Source organism: Miniopterus natalensis, chromosome 20, assembly GCF_054644295.1.
Source record: "Miniopterus natalensis isolate mMinNat1 chromosome 20, mMinNat1.hap1, whole genome shotgun sequence".
Taxonomy (NCBI): Eukaryota; Metazoa; Chordata; class Mammalia; order Chiroptera; family Miniopteridae; genus Miniopterus; species Miniopterus natalensis.
In genome coordinates this window covers 20,350,811-20,367,029 of record NC_142100.1, presented here as the reverse complement: position 1 = coordinate 20,367,029, position 16,219 = coordinate 20,350,811, and the positions used below count along the sequence as shown (strand labels likewise).

General features: G+C 45.5%; 3 protein-coding genes across 3 annotated transcripts; 2 read left to right on the top strand and 1 right to left on the bottom strand.

Moving 5' to 3' along the window:
- Positions 1 to 4,654: 4,654 nt before the first annotated feature.
- On the top strand, positions 4,655 to 6,556 carry COX6A1 (cytochrome c oxidase subunit 6A1). The gene is made up of 3 exons (XM_016201596.2): positions 4,655 to 4,768; positions 4,920 to 5,062; positions 6,282 to 6,556. The coding sequence occupies exons 1-3, from the start codon at positions 4,666 to 4,668 to the stop codon at positions 6,363 to 6,365; spliced, it is 330 nt and encodes a 109-aa protein (XP_016057082.1). The 5' UTR covers positions 4,655 to 4,665; the 3' UTR covers positions 6,366 to 6,556.
- A 1,234-nt stretch (positions 6,557 to 7,790) lies between these two features.
- On the bottom strand, positions 7,791 to 9,572 carry TRIAP1 (TP53 regulated inhibitor of apoptosis 1). The gene is made up of 2 exons (XM_016201598.2): positions 9,378 to 9,572; positions 7,791 to 8,764 (listed from the first exon to the last, which is right to left on the bottom strand). Exons 1-2 carry the CDS (start codon positions 9,555 to 9,557, stop codon positions 8,681 to 8,683), a joined length of 264 nt encoding a protein of 87 aa, XP_016057084.2. The 5' UTR covers positions 9,558 to 9,572; the 3' UTR covers positions 7,791 to 8,680.
- Positions 9,573 to 9,616: 44 nt separating this feature from the next.
- On the top strand, positions 9,617 to 15,807 carry GATC (glutamyl-tRNA amidotransferase subunit C). The gene is made up of 4 exons (XM_087828795.1): positions 9,617 to 9,659; positions 9,778 to 9,982; positions 13,841 to 13,944; positions 15,413 to 15,807. The coding sequence occupies exons 1-4, from the start codon at positions 9,617 to 9,619 to the stop codon at positions 15,463 to 15,465; spliced, it is 405 nt and encodes a 134-aa protein (XP_087684921.1). The 3' UTR covers positions 15,466 to 15,807.
- The last annotated feature ends 412 nt before the right edge of the window (positions 15,808 to 16,219 follow it).

Genomic DNA, 16,219 nt, shown 5'->3' with positions numbered 1-16,219 from the left:
AATGTTGGCTCCTTCAGGCTCGCCTCTAGCAGTGTCAGTTGTTGCTTCCCTGAGGCTCGGTTTCCTCATCAGTAAAATGGAATCACTTTGTGGGTTGTTGGAAGGTTTAAGTGAGATGATATATGTCAGATGCCACATTGCAATAAGGATAGGCTAAATGGGGGCCATTAGTATTAATAGTTAATCATGTTCAGTTAGGTGGGCACTGTCTCCAAGGAGGTCTCAGCTTGACACACAGGGGTGGGTCAAAGGAAGGGATTTGGAATCGGGCACAGCTGAGGTCTGTCTCTCTAAGCGGGTACTACCTCTCTAAGTCACAGTGGCCCTCCTCTGCAAGATGGGATACTAATAATACCCCAAATCAAAGAGCTACTGGGAGGGGGCAGTCAGTCAACAACCAAGTGCACTGCCCTATGAGTCATGTTACGAAGATAACTATTTACAAGACGGCCTCTCTCTCTCTGTCTCTAAGGCCCAGGGGGCCTTTGGGTCTCTACTCTGCTCCCCACCGCGGGGGTGGGGGAGGTAAGGTGCGGAGGAGGGGCTTTCTCCAAGCACAGAAGTTTTTCTTCTCTTGTCCTAAATCCAGGGGAAACTCAGAAGTCTCCGAGGCAAGGCCTTAACAAGGAGTCCCCTGAAGGGCGGCCTGGCTCCCTCTATGCCTGTCGCAGCTTCCACCGCCCTCCTTCCTTCGGGGACCCTAGGACCAGACAGCCACGTTGAAGGTGGCAGGCGAGACCCATCTGCGGCCAGACTGGTGGGCGGCGCCCGCACATGAGGAGCCTGCCACCCGCAGGGAGAGCGCGGTACTGCAGGCGCGGGAACCTCGCTGTCGACGGCTGAGCCCGCGCCCCGACGGCGCTCACAGTCCTGCAAGGAAAGTGCCCGCAGCAACTTCACAATCTGCGTTTTGGTGAACGCCTTTGTTCTTAACACAAACAATATGCGTTCACTGTGAAAATTTAAAAAAGAAAACAAACACCCAGACGTAACTTCTGTTAACAGGCGAGTCTGACCCTTACAGTATTTTTCTATGCATTTTACAAAAACGAAACATACGTGTCACAATAGGTTGGAGCCTGTTTGGTTGCCTTTGACAGCTTTATTGAGAAATGTTTCTCATACGACACGCCCAATTTGTTTTCTGTTGGCTTGTTTTTATTTTTGATTGATTTTAGATAGAGGAAGGGAGAGAGAGAGAGAGATTTGTTGTTCCACTTACTTATGCATTAATTGGTTGTTTCTTGTATGTGCCTTGACCAGGGATGGAAGCCACAACCTTGGTGTATCCAGGACGACTCTCTAACCAACTGGGCTACCGGGGCCAGGGCCCCCCCAATTTGTTTTTCACAATTAACAGTAGATGATTGATAATAACGTGCCATCAACTGCTGTGATTTGCTGAGCAGGGTGCTAAGTGTTTCTACGCATCATCCAGTTTCGCGCTCCCAGCAACCTTATTTGGTAGGTGCTATGATTTTCCCTATTGTCTGATGGTGGGGCAAAGGTGTAAAAGTATCTTCATACTGAAAAATGATGCAGGCAGCTCCATAGGGTATAACAATTCATCACAGGGTAATTTACTTACAGGACTATAGGGTCGGAGCAGACAAACGCCCTGCGATTCTGCACAAATTATTTTCTGCTACCATACCCGTTACAGTCAGTACCTCTTTTAAGTAGTATAATTCAGGTACTAATTATTGACAAGACCAAGGGGCAAAGAATGCAGTTCGTGCCAGGTGCCATACCTCCTGGTGGTCTGCGATGGATGATTATAATCAATGCTATAAGAATAGCATCTATCTCATAGCAATGTTGTAATGACCAAATTAATACATGAGAAAGGCTCAGTACACAATAAGTGCTTAATAAATGTTAGCTAATATCTATTATTCTTGTAATAACTTCAATTCACAGGTGAAACTCAAAGAGGTGCCTTGTCTTGCCCATGATTACATAGCTAAGTAGCAGACCTGGGACTTGAACTTGATGCCAAGGTCCATGCTTCACTGCCTCCCATTGCAGAACCCATCACACTGGTGTAATAGCTGTTTGTCAGTCTCTTCCCCTTGGCTGGGTGTCCCATGAGAGTCACTGCTGTCTTGTCACCTAGCGCAATGAGACATTTAAGACCCTCATTGAATGAGTTAATGATGCTGAGCAGCTCAGACAGGTTATTCAGAGGGTTGAGGTGGTGGTCACAACACCCTAGCTTCCCCTGCAGCCTGCATGGGAAAATGGCTCAGCGCCTTCTCCTAGGATTAGTCTCTTGTTGGACAAATATTTACCAATGGAGGTGCTCTTAGCTGGGAGAAACCACAGTAAAAGTCGCAGACAGAATGCCCCAGATAAGCTTTCCCTTAAGCAAGTCCTGTCCTTGGCTAGGCAGCCTCCCCCAGTCTCGCTCCAATGCCTCCCCCATCAGCAGCTGTTCCCAGTATTGAGGTGCCGATCCACCAGCCCCCAGTTTCAAGGAAATCGAGTGTCAGAGAGCCTTAGTGGGTTCAGTACGAATGTAAATACCATCAGCTGCCAAGGAGGATGACATCAAATCCAGGGCAGGCTGGCCATGGCCTTGGGGCAGCTCCCTGCATAGAGAGGCCCTATGCCCTGGAGTCATAGTGAGGGAGGGACAGCACACGCTGGGAGCTTCCAACTCAGTATCCTGAGGACCCATTTGATGGTTCTGTCCATTATCAGGGATCACATGACTTGGAATATCATTCTACCTAAAGCAAAGTTTGTATGGTTAAAAAAATTGGCTTGAGTCCTAGAGTGCTTGGGTCCAGCACCTACTTAGTGACCTTACGCAACTTTCTGCACATCTCAGAGTCTCAGTTTCCTTATCTGAAAAGTGGGGAAATAGTATCTAGCTGACAGATCATGGTTGGGATTTTAATGTATTTTCAGTGTCTATCTTGTGCCAAGTACTGGGGTCACACCAGTGAACAAAACATAGTCCATGAAGGAAGAGAGACAACAAACCAATAAATATTTAATGTCAGATGGAGGTATGTGCTATAAAGATAGAAGGCACAGTACGGAGAGTACAGTGTCAGGGTATATGCCTGAGCATATACTCTGTGCCAAGCATGGCAGAATCTTTATTTTAGCAGTGCCACCCTGCATGGTGTAAGAAAGACCTATGAGAAAAATGAACATTTATTGAATTTTTAACATATTCCAGGCATTGAGCATTTATCATTTAATCCTGTCTCCACCACTAGAATGTAAGCTGCATGAGAGAGATCTTAGAGCTCGTGTGTACTACTGCACATGCCTGAAATATAGTGGGAAGATTAGTTAATATTTATTAAATGAAACTTCATTGTTGTAGATGGAGGCTGAATAACTTCCCAAGGTAGAGCTGGGTTTTAATAAATATTTGTTGGATAACAAATATTTGTAGGATAAAAATGAGTGTTACATTCCCATTTTAGAGAAGAGGAAACAGCAGGTGGCAGATGAGAGATTCGAGCCCAGGATTTCCTGATGCCTGAGCTGGATCCTTTCCATGGCCACACTGTGGGGCCTCATACACCCCCTGGCTGTGTTTGAAGCTGCATAGGGATTTGATGACCCTGATTACACCATAATAGGCAAAACCCCAGGCTACTCAGAGAAAGATCTAATGCTCGATCAGACTGTGAAGCTCTAGTAACACGATCCTAAATTTTTGCCTTCATGAAATGCATGACCTTAAAGTATTCATTTTATCTAACTTGCCCAAGGTCACACAGACTGTAAGGGAAGGAAACAAGATGTAAACCCAGTCTTCCCACACTAGTGTCCCTGTTTATTCCCCTACTCAGGGGTCCTTGACCTGGGGCACAAGGACTCTTAGGGGGGTCTCCGGATGTACTTTATGGTACCTTGTTCCCCCAACAATGTCTGCTAAACACTGTGTGCTTAGGAGGAGGTGCATTTTGGGGGGAAGGGTTCAGAGCCTTCCCTATATTATTAAAGGTGCCTATGATCAGAAATTTATTTTCATCATATGTATCTACTTTTTTTAAACTTTTATTTTTAAAAACTGTTTTTAGATGAGTAGAAGGATGTTGTCGTGCCAAAACATAGCAAACACCAATTTTTGTTTCCCGTTGCTATTCATTCATTATGCAAGCATTCATTCATCCATCCAATCCACTCACTCATTCATCAAATTTTGGCACCATTCCCGAGTCTGGGAATGGTAAGTAGGGCGAACTCCTGGCATCAGTTTATATTCTATCAAGGGAGCCAGACAAAATAATAATGAAGACGACGATTAATTATGTCAGGTGCCATGAAAACAAGGCAGGGTCAGAGAATGGGGAGGCGGGGGCCTGGCATTTTAGATAGGCGGTTTGTGCTGTCCACGGACTCCAACGAAGGGAGCGATCACGGATGCCAGGGCGCCCCCTCTAACCTTCCTCCGGCGCTTAGCTCCACCGGGGCGCGGACCGTGGGGAGGGGGAGCGCACTCGGGAGGCGCGGGACTCACGCTCCCCGCTGCTCCGCTGCTCCGAGCTTCTCGACAGAGACGCTTCCGCCCCGAAGAGAGTGCGCAGGCTCCTTGGTTAAAAGGCACCGCCCAATAGGAACTTCCTTTGAGGTTGGGGTCCCGCCTCCACAGCCCATTCTTCTGCTTCCGCTTCCGGCGTTGCGGAGGTCTCGGTAAAAATGGCGGCGGCGGCTGGGTCCCAGGTGCCTAGGCTGCTGGGTCGGTTCCGGCCACAGCTGGCGCGGCCTATGTCGAGTGGCGCCCACGGCGAGGAGGGCTCAGGTACTGGGGCTGCGGGCGGGGGCGCGGGCCTCAGCTCGACTCCAGCGAGGCGGCGCGGGACTGTGACCTTGGCTCGAGGCCTTGGGGGAGGGGGATGAGACGCGGGCCGGTTTCCAGCGCCGCCGGCCTGAGCCGTGGTGCCCCTCCGCAGCTCGAATGTGGAAGGCCCTCACCTACTTCGTTGCGCTCCCCGGGGTGGGCGTGAGCATGCTGAACGTCTTTCTGAAGTCGCACCACGAGGAGCACGAGAGACCCGAGTTCATCGCCTACCCCCACCTCCGCATCAGGACCAAGGTACGCCCTCGCGTTCTCTTGGAGTGTCCGCTCTCTTTTCATTCCAGATGCCCTCGTCCAAGTGCTTTATTCTCTGAAAGCGTGCATTCCACCCCGGGCGTGTACAGTTTCTCATGAAATAATCACCAATTGTTTTCTCCGGTTTTACGGAAAGGAACCTGAGGCGTGGGGGAGGGGGGTCACTTCTCAGTTTCTTCTTCAGAGTCATACAATAAGTGCCCTTCAGTTTTCCTTCTATGATCCTTCCCAGTTTCTGTCTCCTGATACTGTTCGGAAACAGTTGTCGGTTATATAAAACTTGGAGGTTTGGGAAACTTGATTAAGCTGGCAGGTCGGAACGTGGTTCACCTTTCTAGGACCTGGGCACCTGGCAGGTACTAGTTGCATAATGAAGACGCTGACACTTTCAGTTCTCCTCTAGGCTGTATATCTTCCCAGCTGTTTTATCCTTTGGCTGTGGATGCAGATATTGCTTAATCATTTGTTTCCCGTTGTTTGCTGTATTCTTAACAAGAGCCTCTTCTGGTCCTTTAATAACTATTACATCACTTAGTCCAGGTAGGACTGGCCTCATAGAAACTTAAGCTAGATTCTTAGATTCAGGAAGAATTTTTGAGTCTTTGAGCCCCACTCCCACCTTTGTATAGTAGAATTAGAAGCCATACAGCAAGGTTTCTCAGCCTTAGTACTATTGACATTTGGAGCTGGATAATTCTTGGGGCGGGCTCTCCTCAGTTGTAGGATGTTTAGCAGCATACTTTGACCTCTACCCACTAGATGCCAGTAGTACCCTACCCCGCCCCAGATGTCTTCAGATATTGCCCAGTGTCGCTGGAGGGGCAAAATCATCCTGTGTTGGAAACCACTGCCCAAGAACAATGCTTTTCAAAGGTAGCATGGGACTGTCTTCTCCCCCATACCTACCTCTGCCATTTCTGATACAGGTGACTTGAGGATTACACTGTCATAAACACAACATTGATATACCAGTTACCAGGGAGAGGCTTATGAAGAACAAACTTGAGCTTGCTTTTCCTGTTACCTACTCTAAGAGCTCTCCTAGAAGTTATAAGAGCTCCCCCTTGAGTTATGGGAAGGCTGAAAAAGAACTAATTTCCATTTTGTTTTATGTATTACCTATCACCCTATTTTAAGTTCATGGCAGTGCTGTTTATGAACTATTTTCTGGAATGTTCTAATTGACATCTTCACTCCACAGCCCTTTCCCTGGGGAGATGGTAACCATACTCTATTCCATAATCCTCACCTGAATCCGCTTCCAACTGGCTATGAAGATGAATAGAGAGAACCTGGACCACTACCCAGTGGGGACCACAGCACTGGTTGGGACCAATACTCTGCACACGGACCAGAAGTATATGGGACCTTAAGCTGACCTTCTTGCCCTAGTATAAAATGATGACTAAAGTATACTAATCTCCCGTCTCTTTGCTTATGGCAGGAGATGGCTTAAATAAATTAGATTGGTCATGACCTAAGAATTGCATTCTTTGGTGGTGTTTTTCCCTTAGAAATTAGCATTAATGTTATTTCTGTTTGTGCAATGAGGCTTCTGAATAACAGGGTTTGTAACAGGCCTTCCTTGGTTTCTTGCTCCTGGGGTATGTAAAATAAAGCAAACGGAGTGGAGGTAATTACCAAGATTGGGTCCTGGCAGACATTGAGTGGCCAGCAGAATGGCTGCAGTTTCATTTAAGAGAGGTTTCTGAGATTCTCAAGGGGAAGTGCTTCCTGTCTCAGCTTTCTCCTATCCCATTCTGTCAGCATTTGCTGCAGAACACTCCCTATAGTCAGATCTTTTTCTCTGGAGGTGTCATGTTCTCACTTTGGGGTCATCTCTCAGCACCCAGAAGATTGTTAGGGTCAGAATCCTTTGGAGAAATAAAGGCAGCATCTTTGAAGTAGCTGAGATAGTTGGAGGATGAAGTCAAAATAGTAAAATTTCTGTCAGCAATTAAAATAAAAGAACATGGTTGGCTTGGAGCTCATTTTATTCTCAAGGCTCAACCAGACAGTTTTGTGGTAAGATTCAGGAAGCTGCAAGGTTTTGATGTTGGCACCTGTAGTAAACTGGGACTGTGCAGAGGTGAGGGACTTAGAAATGTGGGGTGTGAAAACCATTTACAGTTAAGAAAAAGAGAACCCGTTATCTTTGCCATTTTGTGATCTAGCCACAGCCTGTGCTTCCCCATAGAGTTGTTGTGCTTGTGGCCAGTCTGAATTCAGAACAGATGTTGTATCTTCGGCTTGCTGTCTGGCCTCCCTCAGCTGGGTTCCAAATATCTCATAATCCTTGTAGAATGGACCTTAAACAGTCAAAATATAAATGCAGGATGTCTCAAAATGACATTAAGGACTGGTTACAAATATGAAGTAGTAATTGGTAAGGTGGAGATAATAGAACTTAGGTCTTTAAATCAAATTTCATACTATTGAACCATATTACTCAAGATAAGCAGTTGTGGGAACTACATGACATTCTGAAGTATGGAAGTGCTCACCTGATCCTGACTTTGTGTGCCATGTGGAAATAAACTTTAAAAAGTCAGTGAGGTTTCTAATTTCCATGCCATACTACCTTAGATAAATCTTCACTTTATCCTCGCCTTTAAATTATAAAACATATAAAACTCCCTCCAGTGTATACATGGGATATGTGGGGTAACAGTAATAGCTGTTCCATAAAGTGCAGAGTTCAAGGAGCAAATAAGAGAAACTAAACGTTACAGTTTATTCCATCTTCATGATTACAGATATTACAGTGCAGGGTGGATAAACAAGGCAAATAAAGCAAATTCCTTTCTCCCCCTATTTAACCACATACAGTATTTTGGCATTTTCATGATACACAGGTCGACTTAATTCACTGACTTAGGCTGAAAGCTAGCAGCAGCAAATCTTTGCAATTCAGGATCTTCCACAGCATACTCCAAGGATCTTAATGACAACTACACTGTGAGCTCTGAAATGGTGTTCATTCTAACATTCTTGAAGCTTTCACGTTTTGAGATCTGACACCTCTTGTTAAGGCAGGGAACTTAAAAGTTTCCTCCTGGCTAAGCCAGTCCACCAGTGATCTTAACAGTCAAGTTACTATATAAAAATAAAACTGCCTCCAAACATTGATTGAAACAGTCGTGAAGGGATCCCTTTTTAGAGCATTAGCTCCCTGAGAGAAAAGAGGTCCAAACCAATTGCTTCCATGAACAGTGACCCCAGTACAGTATACCTAATGTCCTTCGAAGCATAACCCAAGAGGTCAGGCAACCATGATCATCCTGACAAGTTTTATCAGTATTTACATACAAGATATATTTAAAGCTGATCCCAGATGAAGTATTGCAACCATAATCCCAAGAGATCATTCCGTTTTAGCACAGCAAGTTCCTGCAAGATGCAAGTGAGAAATCATCCCAAAGTAAAAAGTGACGGTTCATCATCTTTTACAAGTGAGAGGAAAACATCTAGGAGGAGGGGAAAAAACTCCCCCCTAAACCCCTCATTAAATTGATGGCTATCGTCACAGCCTTAATTGACAAAATCCACAGTGCTCAATTTCCTGATTTGAGGAGTCAGTTTTCAAGGTGACTATCAAGGTCAAGAAGAGCTTTCAGGCTTTTCTCTGCCATGGCCCATGAACTCCAGTCCTTCAATAGGAATCTCCTTCTCCTTTATTGCTTTCTGGTGGGAGGAGAAAACACATTATAAAGGTCAATATGAAGTTTACTGGCTTTGAGCAAGCCTCACTTCCCTGTCTGCAAAAGGGGTAAAGACAGCAACAACTGGAGGCAGGGAGGGAGGGAAGGAGAGAAGGAAGGGATTATAACAAGGAAAAATGCTCCCCCCATATTGTCTCATGGGCCAGGCCAGAGACAGGCTAACACCCACCCAGCCTTGCCCCAGAACAATACAGTGGAAAAGGGCACCACCGCAAAAAATCAAAGCAACTTGATTCTAGTGAACGGGGCCTAACCGCTCCCATTTCTGGGCGTCAGTGTTCTATTTTTCAGCGACGAAGAGCTACGCCCACTTTGCAAGTTAAGATAAACAAGTGAACCAAAGAATGTTACTGTGCTCCATAAAAAGTAAAGCACTACAAAAACATTTAACTTTGTCATCTGGAGAAATACCGGGCAGCTTTGGTGGTGACGGCAGGAGAGAGAACTGCCACTGGCCTCACTGACAGGGCTTTTCTCCACCCTCCCGGTCCCAACCCGGGCAAGACACAAGGCCTGAGGCCGGGGACACAGCAGAGCGCGCGGGGCCCGGGGTGGAGGCGAGGGCGGCAGCTCACCTGAACACACTGCTGGTAGCGCTTGAAGAGTTCGGTGCACGGGTCCCCGGAGCTGTCCCCCTTGAGGAACTTCTCGGCAAACCAGCGATTAAAGCACTGATCGTACTCGCGCTTCATGTCGGTGCATCCCTCCCCTACGCTGTTCATGGCGGCTGCAGTGGCGGCGCACTCTGATGTCATCACCCTCAGGCACGTCGCTCGCTTACGTGAGGGCGCCGTACGGAGGCCGAGAAGGGGAAATGTGGGCGCGGGCTGTGCGGCTGGTCCTCGGGGCCCCCCTGGGCGGGCGCCGGGGCTTCGCTTCCAAGGCAAATCCTCAGGTAAAGGCGGGGAGGTGGGGTTGCCTCCGCGGGGGGTGAGCGGCTGGAGAGGCGGGGCGGGCCGCGCGCGTGAGGCACAGCCTCCCTCACGCGCACTCCTCCCCAGGGAAGGGGGCGAATCACCGCCGACGTGATCGGGCGCCTGGAGCGTCTAGCGCTCGTGGATTTCGGCAGCCAGGAGGCCGCGGCCGTGGCACAGCTGGAGCAGGCCGTCGCCTTCGCCGACCGGCTGCGCGGCGTGGACACCGACGGGGTGGAGCCCATGGAGTCAGTACTGGAGGACAGGTAAACCCGGGGCTGCGGCCCCGAAGCCGGCCTGTGGCACCTTCGCAGCCTTTCAGGGCGGCGATTAGTGTCATGTTTCCCAGAGGGAGAAAGCCCTAGGCGAGAGGCAGGAACTTACGCTCTTTCACCCCGGGTAAGTGCTTTCACTCTAACGGGTCCTATCGCTCTCGTTTAAATTCGTCAAGGCCTCCCAGTGCAACTAGGAACAAAATCTATCATTCTTGGAGGCTCTGCTTCAGAGAGCTCCTGCCCACCACCCGGACACACTACTCTTCCCATGGGCTTCATTACTGTTCTCCAGCATGCCAAATTAGTTCCCTCTCCAGGATCTTTGCACTTTGCTATTTCTTTTTTCTTGGACGGTGTCTTTGGCAGGTCTCAGTTTATCTCCTCCGAAGGGCTTCTGACCAGTCCAAATCCCCTCTCCTCTTCCTGAGCCTGTTGGGTTTTCTTCAGATATTTTTCTTGACCGTCTTACTTTTGTTGACTTGTCCTCTTATTAGAATGAGTTCATATCCAACTTGATTACTGTTGGATTCCTGTCTCAAATTTTTTTTGGAAAATTTAAATGTAGCCCTGGCCGATTTGGCTCTGGTTAGAGCGTCGGCCTGCGGACTGAAGGGTCCCGGGTTGGATTCCGGCCGAGGGCATATACCTCGCTTGCAGGCTCCATCCCCACCCCTAGGGGCACGTGCAGGAGGCGACCAATCGATGTGTCTCTCGCTCCCTTCCACTCTCACTGAAAAAGCAATGGGAAGACATCCTCGGGTGAGGATTAAAAAAAAACCACCCAAAGTAATAAACTAGTACAGGTGGGAACAAGAAAGATTGGTGCTATTAATCAGCACTATTAGGGATAGCCAGACCCATCCGTAACCATAGCCTTTGTGTAAACTGCTTGCTGACTTCCTGTTCTGAACTCGTCTTTGATTCCTTCAAATCCTCTCTCTGTTTTATATTTTGATGCTCAGGTGTAGAAAGTTTAATTTGCCCAAAGTTACACTGCGTTTCAAAACAGAAATCTGATGTCATTCTCCTACCCAAAACCTTCAGGTGGTTTTAGCATAAAGACAAAAGCTTCACCACAGCAGGCAGGGAGGGCATCACTTAATCTACCTCTCCATCCTTTTTTCTTCTAAAAGGCCCTTGCCTTTACCCCCCCTTCATCACACCTACTCTTTTTTGCCTAATTTCTTTCTTCAGATTTCCACTGCCACCCCCTCAGGACCCGTGGGTCTCTCATGGGATTCAATAGTGCTGTAATTTTACATGTATTTTATACACCTGTGTGATATTGGATTCTCTGCCTCTCCCCGCCTGCTTATCCATGTTCCGGGGAACGTTTGTTATTGCTCATCATGTTCTCAGGATCTAGCACTGAGCAGACATTGAGTAAATGTTGGCTGTCCTTTATTAATATCTTTGAGAAAGTAGGGAATAGACACACAAAGGAGAGTCAGAATTTCCTAAGTTGTCTAGAGGATAACTAAAGAAATGTAACTATTACTCAGAGAAGAGTTTGTGAAAAAGATGAAGAGGGATTTGGATCTGGTAGCTGGACTAGTGACTTAGTATTCAGTGATCTGCAATCTTGCCATAAATTTGGGACTTTCATATTTTGAACATGCTGCCTGACATTTGAAATAGAACCCAGTTAAGTGAAGACAAGTGTTAAAGGGTTTTAAGTGATAGTCACAGTCACTGTAAAGGCCCCGACTGGCTAATAGAAGTCTTTGGCACACTAATAACCTGTTACTTGGTTTGAGCTAAAAAGTATTAGCATGCTTAAGTGACAGGCATTAATATTTATATGCATTAACTCAGTTATCACATACAACTCTGAAGGGTTTAGACAGTCAGGGATTCACAGGTACCTAAAGAGTGCCTCGGTTCCTTTTTGGTGTTTTATGCATGGTTTCGAGGTCAAGTTATGCTACTTGCCAAATGAAGGGTCTGCTTGGAGTGCCACTCTCATAGAGACCCTGGGTTCAGTAGCCTATAATGAAGAAAACAGGTAAGTGTGGGTTTATTCTAGAAACAACTTCATCATAAACAGTAATCAGGTGAAAATGTGTGATATTTAAAGGGGTTAATTTTGTTTTTCTGGAAATGTCACACAGGAAACCTGATTACCAAATGAGTGAAAAATCAGTTGCTATTATATCAGCTGCTGGGAAGCAGTAGCTTTTTAACCTGTTGGCGGTCGTAGAGTCTTCATCAAAATCTCCAAGTGTCCAGAAACAGTTGGCACCCATCTAGTCTGTAGGAACTAGGCAGGTTAAGCATGGTAACAGCAGGTTAAGTACAGTTATACTCTGAATGAGTGGTGGGGACTGAGGTGTACTTGGGTGTATTGTACTTGGGTGTAAGGAGCAGGTGCTATTCAACATCCATCTCTTACTGACATGAAAGTACAGCCCAGCATTATCAGATTTTTAAAATATCATTTTATTTAATCTTCCCAGCAACTCTAGGAAGCACACTAACAAATAAGGAAACTGATACATGGAGAGGATAAGTAATTTGCACACATGCCACATGAAGGTGGCTGTGGTGAAAAAAACCCCTCTCAGTGGGACTTGAATTCAGCTGTGATTCAGGAGTCCAAGCTCTTAGCCATTTTGTTATACTGCCCAACAGAAATAAAAGCTGCAGACAATCCAATGGTCATCTTTATGGATGACTTATTTTTGTTTTCCAAGTTTTCTTAAATACATAATCCTTCTCTGATTAATAAAAAAACACTACTGCAGCCTTCCTGGGAGTTTTTGGCAAGAAACTTAAGGTTTGGAAAGATCACACTTGTTCAAGACCACAATTAAGACAGTGCCAGATCCTGGAATGGACTCCAGCATGTTTACTGTGTCTAGCCTGAGGCTGGGTGCCACAAAAAGAACTAGTGCTTTCCTAAAAGAATCTTACAACTTAGCCCTCTAGGCAGCCTCTGCCCAGATGTTTATGTCACCCCTTTCCCGTTTATCCCATTAGGTTTAGCCCTTAGTGTATGCCTGGCTCAAAGCAGATTTTGGCTGCTCCCCTATGCGTGCCTGAGCAGACTGCTTTCTATTTAGGTCGACGTATCAGGAAGCAGGCTCAGACCTCCTATCATACACTCTTAAACCTTGAAACAGTAGTGAAGCTTCATAGATGTTCAGCCCCTGTTTGGTTTCATTAATTTGCCATCTGGATACTTTAATGAAATCACTAGACCCAGAGAACACTAGGAGAGTCCTGAGCTATGTTTGTGGTACATCTTGCAAGAGGAGGCACTTTTAACTCCACAAAGGTGACTGCAGTGAAAACACTTGTCTTAGGAGTACCAGAACTGAGCACAGATCCCAGTCCTATCACAGAGGAGCTAGTACCCTTAAGTCATTTATAAACCACTCTTGAGCAAGTTACCTGCCAGGAAGCCCATTTCCCAGTCCCAACCCAGCTATTTTTTGCCCATTCTTTAGCAATGACATCACTTATTCTGAGTACTTGTTCCTCACCCAGGCTAGGTCAGATGTCCCTTTCTACTCCCTTGACAAGCTATGCTTACCTGTTAGATTTAACACACTGTATTATAATTGCCTTTAATTATCTATCTCCACCAAAAACAACTTACCTATTGTAATTACCCAAAAATATTTAAGCATATCAACCCCGAGTAATAATAACTACTTACTGCACAGGGTTATTGGGAGAATCTATAAACTGTAGACCGCACTTGATCTAGTGTTGACCAAGCTCGTCCACCTGTGAGCAGTGCCCAGCCTCCGTATGCTGAGCCCTTGTTCTCGCATTCTTGATCCTCCACCATGCCTTAGAAGCCCTGCTCTCCGACAAGGTAACCGTAAGCTTCTGGTTTTGTAGATGTTTATACTTGAGATCCGACAATGTGGTAGAAGGCAACTGTGCTGAAGAACTACTACAGAACTCCCATCGAGTTGTGGAGGAGTATTTTGTGGCCCCCCCAGGTATGTATTTCCCAAAGTGGTCTAACAAGCTTGTCCCACAGTAAACTAAGAACATAGTAGGAACTGTGAGGCCCAAATTTGCTCTCTGTAAGCACTCCAAAAGTATAAACTGGGAATTAGGTGAAAAAGGTACACACTTCCAGTTTTAAGATAAATTAGTCCTGGAGATGTAATGTACAACATGATGACTGTAGTTAACAATACTGTGGCCCTGGCCAGATAGCTCAGTTGGTTAGTGTGTCATCCTGACAAACCAAGGTCACAGGTTCGTTCCCTGGTCAGGACACTTTTGGGAGGCGACTGATCAATTTCTCTCTCACATCAATGTTTCTCTCTCTAAAATCAGTAAACATATCCTCAGGTGAGGATTGAAAAAATAAAGCAAAACAGAACTGGGGCAGGGAGGAGTGTGTGCAGTAGCAAATCTGGAGCTCAAGCTCTGCCTTAAGGGGCAACTGGCATTCGCTATTTCTCATTCAGTGCCAGGCAGGAATGTGAGCCCATTTTTCCAGAGAACCTGGACATCTGGCATTTTGTATGATACTTCCCAAGTTTTAAGTACTGGCAATTAATTCAAAATTTTCAAAATAAAAGACCATGCAAATAACATACCTGCAAGCCAGATGCATCCTGTTTTCATCAGTTTGCAACACCTGGTGTAAAGATTTGCATCTTTAAACCTCACTGCAACTATTTTAAATGGAAGTTTAACAATAACTCTGGGCCAATAATAAAATCCAGAACCTTGGGTGGGCTGAGTTTTTATCCCCTCTGCAGATAAGTGGGTCCTCAGAGCTGATGCACACCTCTAGATATTTGGGAATGGGACTAGCCTAAGCACTCAGGTAGATGGCTTTCCAAGTACCAACTTCAAGTTCAGGAGATACCCTCAGCAGAGAACCTTTCCAAACAGTGTCCAGAAACAAACATCAGTCCTCCAACTCAGGGGTTACTTCTTTGATCAAGATCAACCAATTAAAGGAAAGCTCTGGTTGAAGCAAAGATGGGAAGGAAAGCTAAAAAAATTGTGAACTCTAGTTTAAATCATGCCTCTGATTTACTAAACCACCTCAGTCAACTGGAGAAATGAAATTTTAGAATCTATCTCAGAGCCTGATGGTTGTCATAGTTTTAACAGACATATCCATTGATCGGTCACATGCTATTTCTAAACAGAACCCTGTGTCACTTCTTGAGGCAAAGTGAGTTCACAGTCATAGTCTTCCTTCCACTCCTATATGCATATAGCTAATTAACCTGTCTGCTGCTTACTGAAAAGTGCATTAATTAGGCTTCACTTATAACTGTGATTCTTTCAGATACTCATAGTTAGGAAAACAGGATAGTAGCTACACTTACTTTCATTGCTTATTTTCCATGACAAACCAAGTGGTAAGTTAGCTCAGGAGAGCCAGCTGGGAAGCAGGCTGAGCTATAACATTCTTTTTTTGTTATTGTTTTCAAACAGGTAATATCTCTTTGCCAAAGCTGGATGAACAAGAGCCCTTCTCACACAGCTGAGGAGCTATTCTGTGAACACATGGAAGCATGACAGTATTTGTTATTATGAATACTAAAGGTCCCACTTCTCTCAGTAACCTGAAAAATATCAGTGGTTAAGTATTTTTTTTTTTTTTTAGTAACAAACTTGTCTGAAGACAGAATTGGGAAAGATTTAGCCCAAACAAGGCAGTATGTTCCTGATGCTAATGGAAATAAAAGGTATTGTCAATTTCCAAGGAAATGTTCCATTTGGAAGACATTATCCCCCTTTATCTCCTCCCCAAAAGACTATCTACCTAACTGTACTTATGTGAATTTTCCTGTTTATGTAAATGTTAAACATTGCATCTGATCACTGTGTGACAATCTGAATTGTCCTTTTTCCTTGCTGTTTCCATCTACCTGAGCACCCTTTTATCTTTACCAAACACACTTGAGCTTGTTCCTGGATACCCACTTTGTTCCCAATAGAGGGCTAACTTTCAGTTAAGGTTTGAAGAGTGTTCAAAGTAGACTACAGCTTTGAACTCCTGACCAAGAACCATCCACACCCCACAAAGTGATTATATGCAAAAGGGATATTAGCCACACTTACAGTTTCACTTTCTGAAAAGAACTTACAAAAATAGTCCTAGAATAGCTAACAATACTTATTGTATATTAAAAATTTGCTGAGAGGATAGGTCTTATGTTAAATGTTCTTACCACATATAGGATGGATGTTTATGACCTTGATGGTGGTGGTTTCATTGGTGTATACTTAACCCCAAAC

Coding starts and splice junctions, on each gene's coding strand:
- COX6A1 (XM_016201596.2), top strand. CDS start 4,666: ATGGCGGCGGCGGCTGGGTCCCAGGTGCCTAGGCTGCTGGGTCGGTTC. Junction 4,769..4,919: donor CCACGGCGAGGAGGGCTCAG/GTACTGGGGCTG, acceptor GCCCCTCCGCAG/CTCGAATGTGGAAGGCCCTC. Junction 5,063..6,281: donor ACCTCCGCATCAGGACCAAG/GTACGCCCTCGC, acceptor TTCACTCCACAG/CCCTTTCCCTGGGGAGATGG.
- TRIAP1 (XM_016201598.2), bottom strand. CDS start 9,557: ATGACATCAGAGTGCGCCGCCACTGCAGCCGCCATGAACAGCGTAGGG. Junction 8,765..9,377: donor GCTACCAGCAGTGTGTTCAG/GTGAGCTGCCGC, acceptor TCCTCCCACCAG/AAAGCAATAAAGGAGAAGGA.
- GATC (XM_087828795.1), top strand. CDS start 9,617: ATGTGGGCGCGGGCTGTGCGGCTGGTCCTCGGGGCCCCCCTGG. Junction 9,983..13,840: donor GAGTCAGTACTGGAGGACAG/GTAAACCCGGGG, acceptor CTGGTTTTGTAG/ATGTTTATACTTGAGATCCG. Junction 13,945..15,412: donor GTATTTTGTGGCCCCCCCAG/GTATGTATTTCC, acceptor GTTTTCAAACAG/GTAATATCTCTTTGCCAAAG.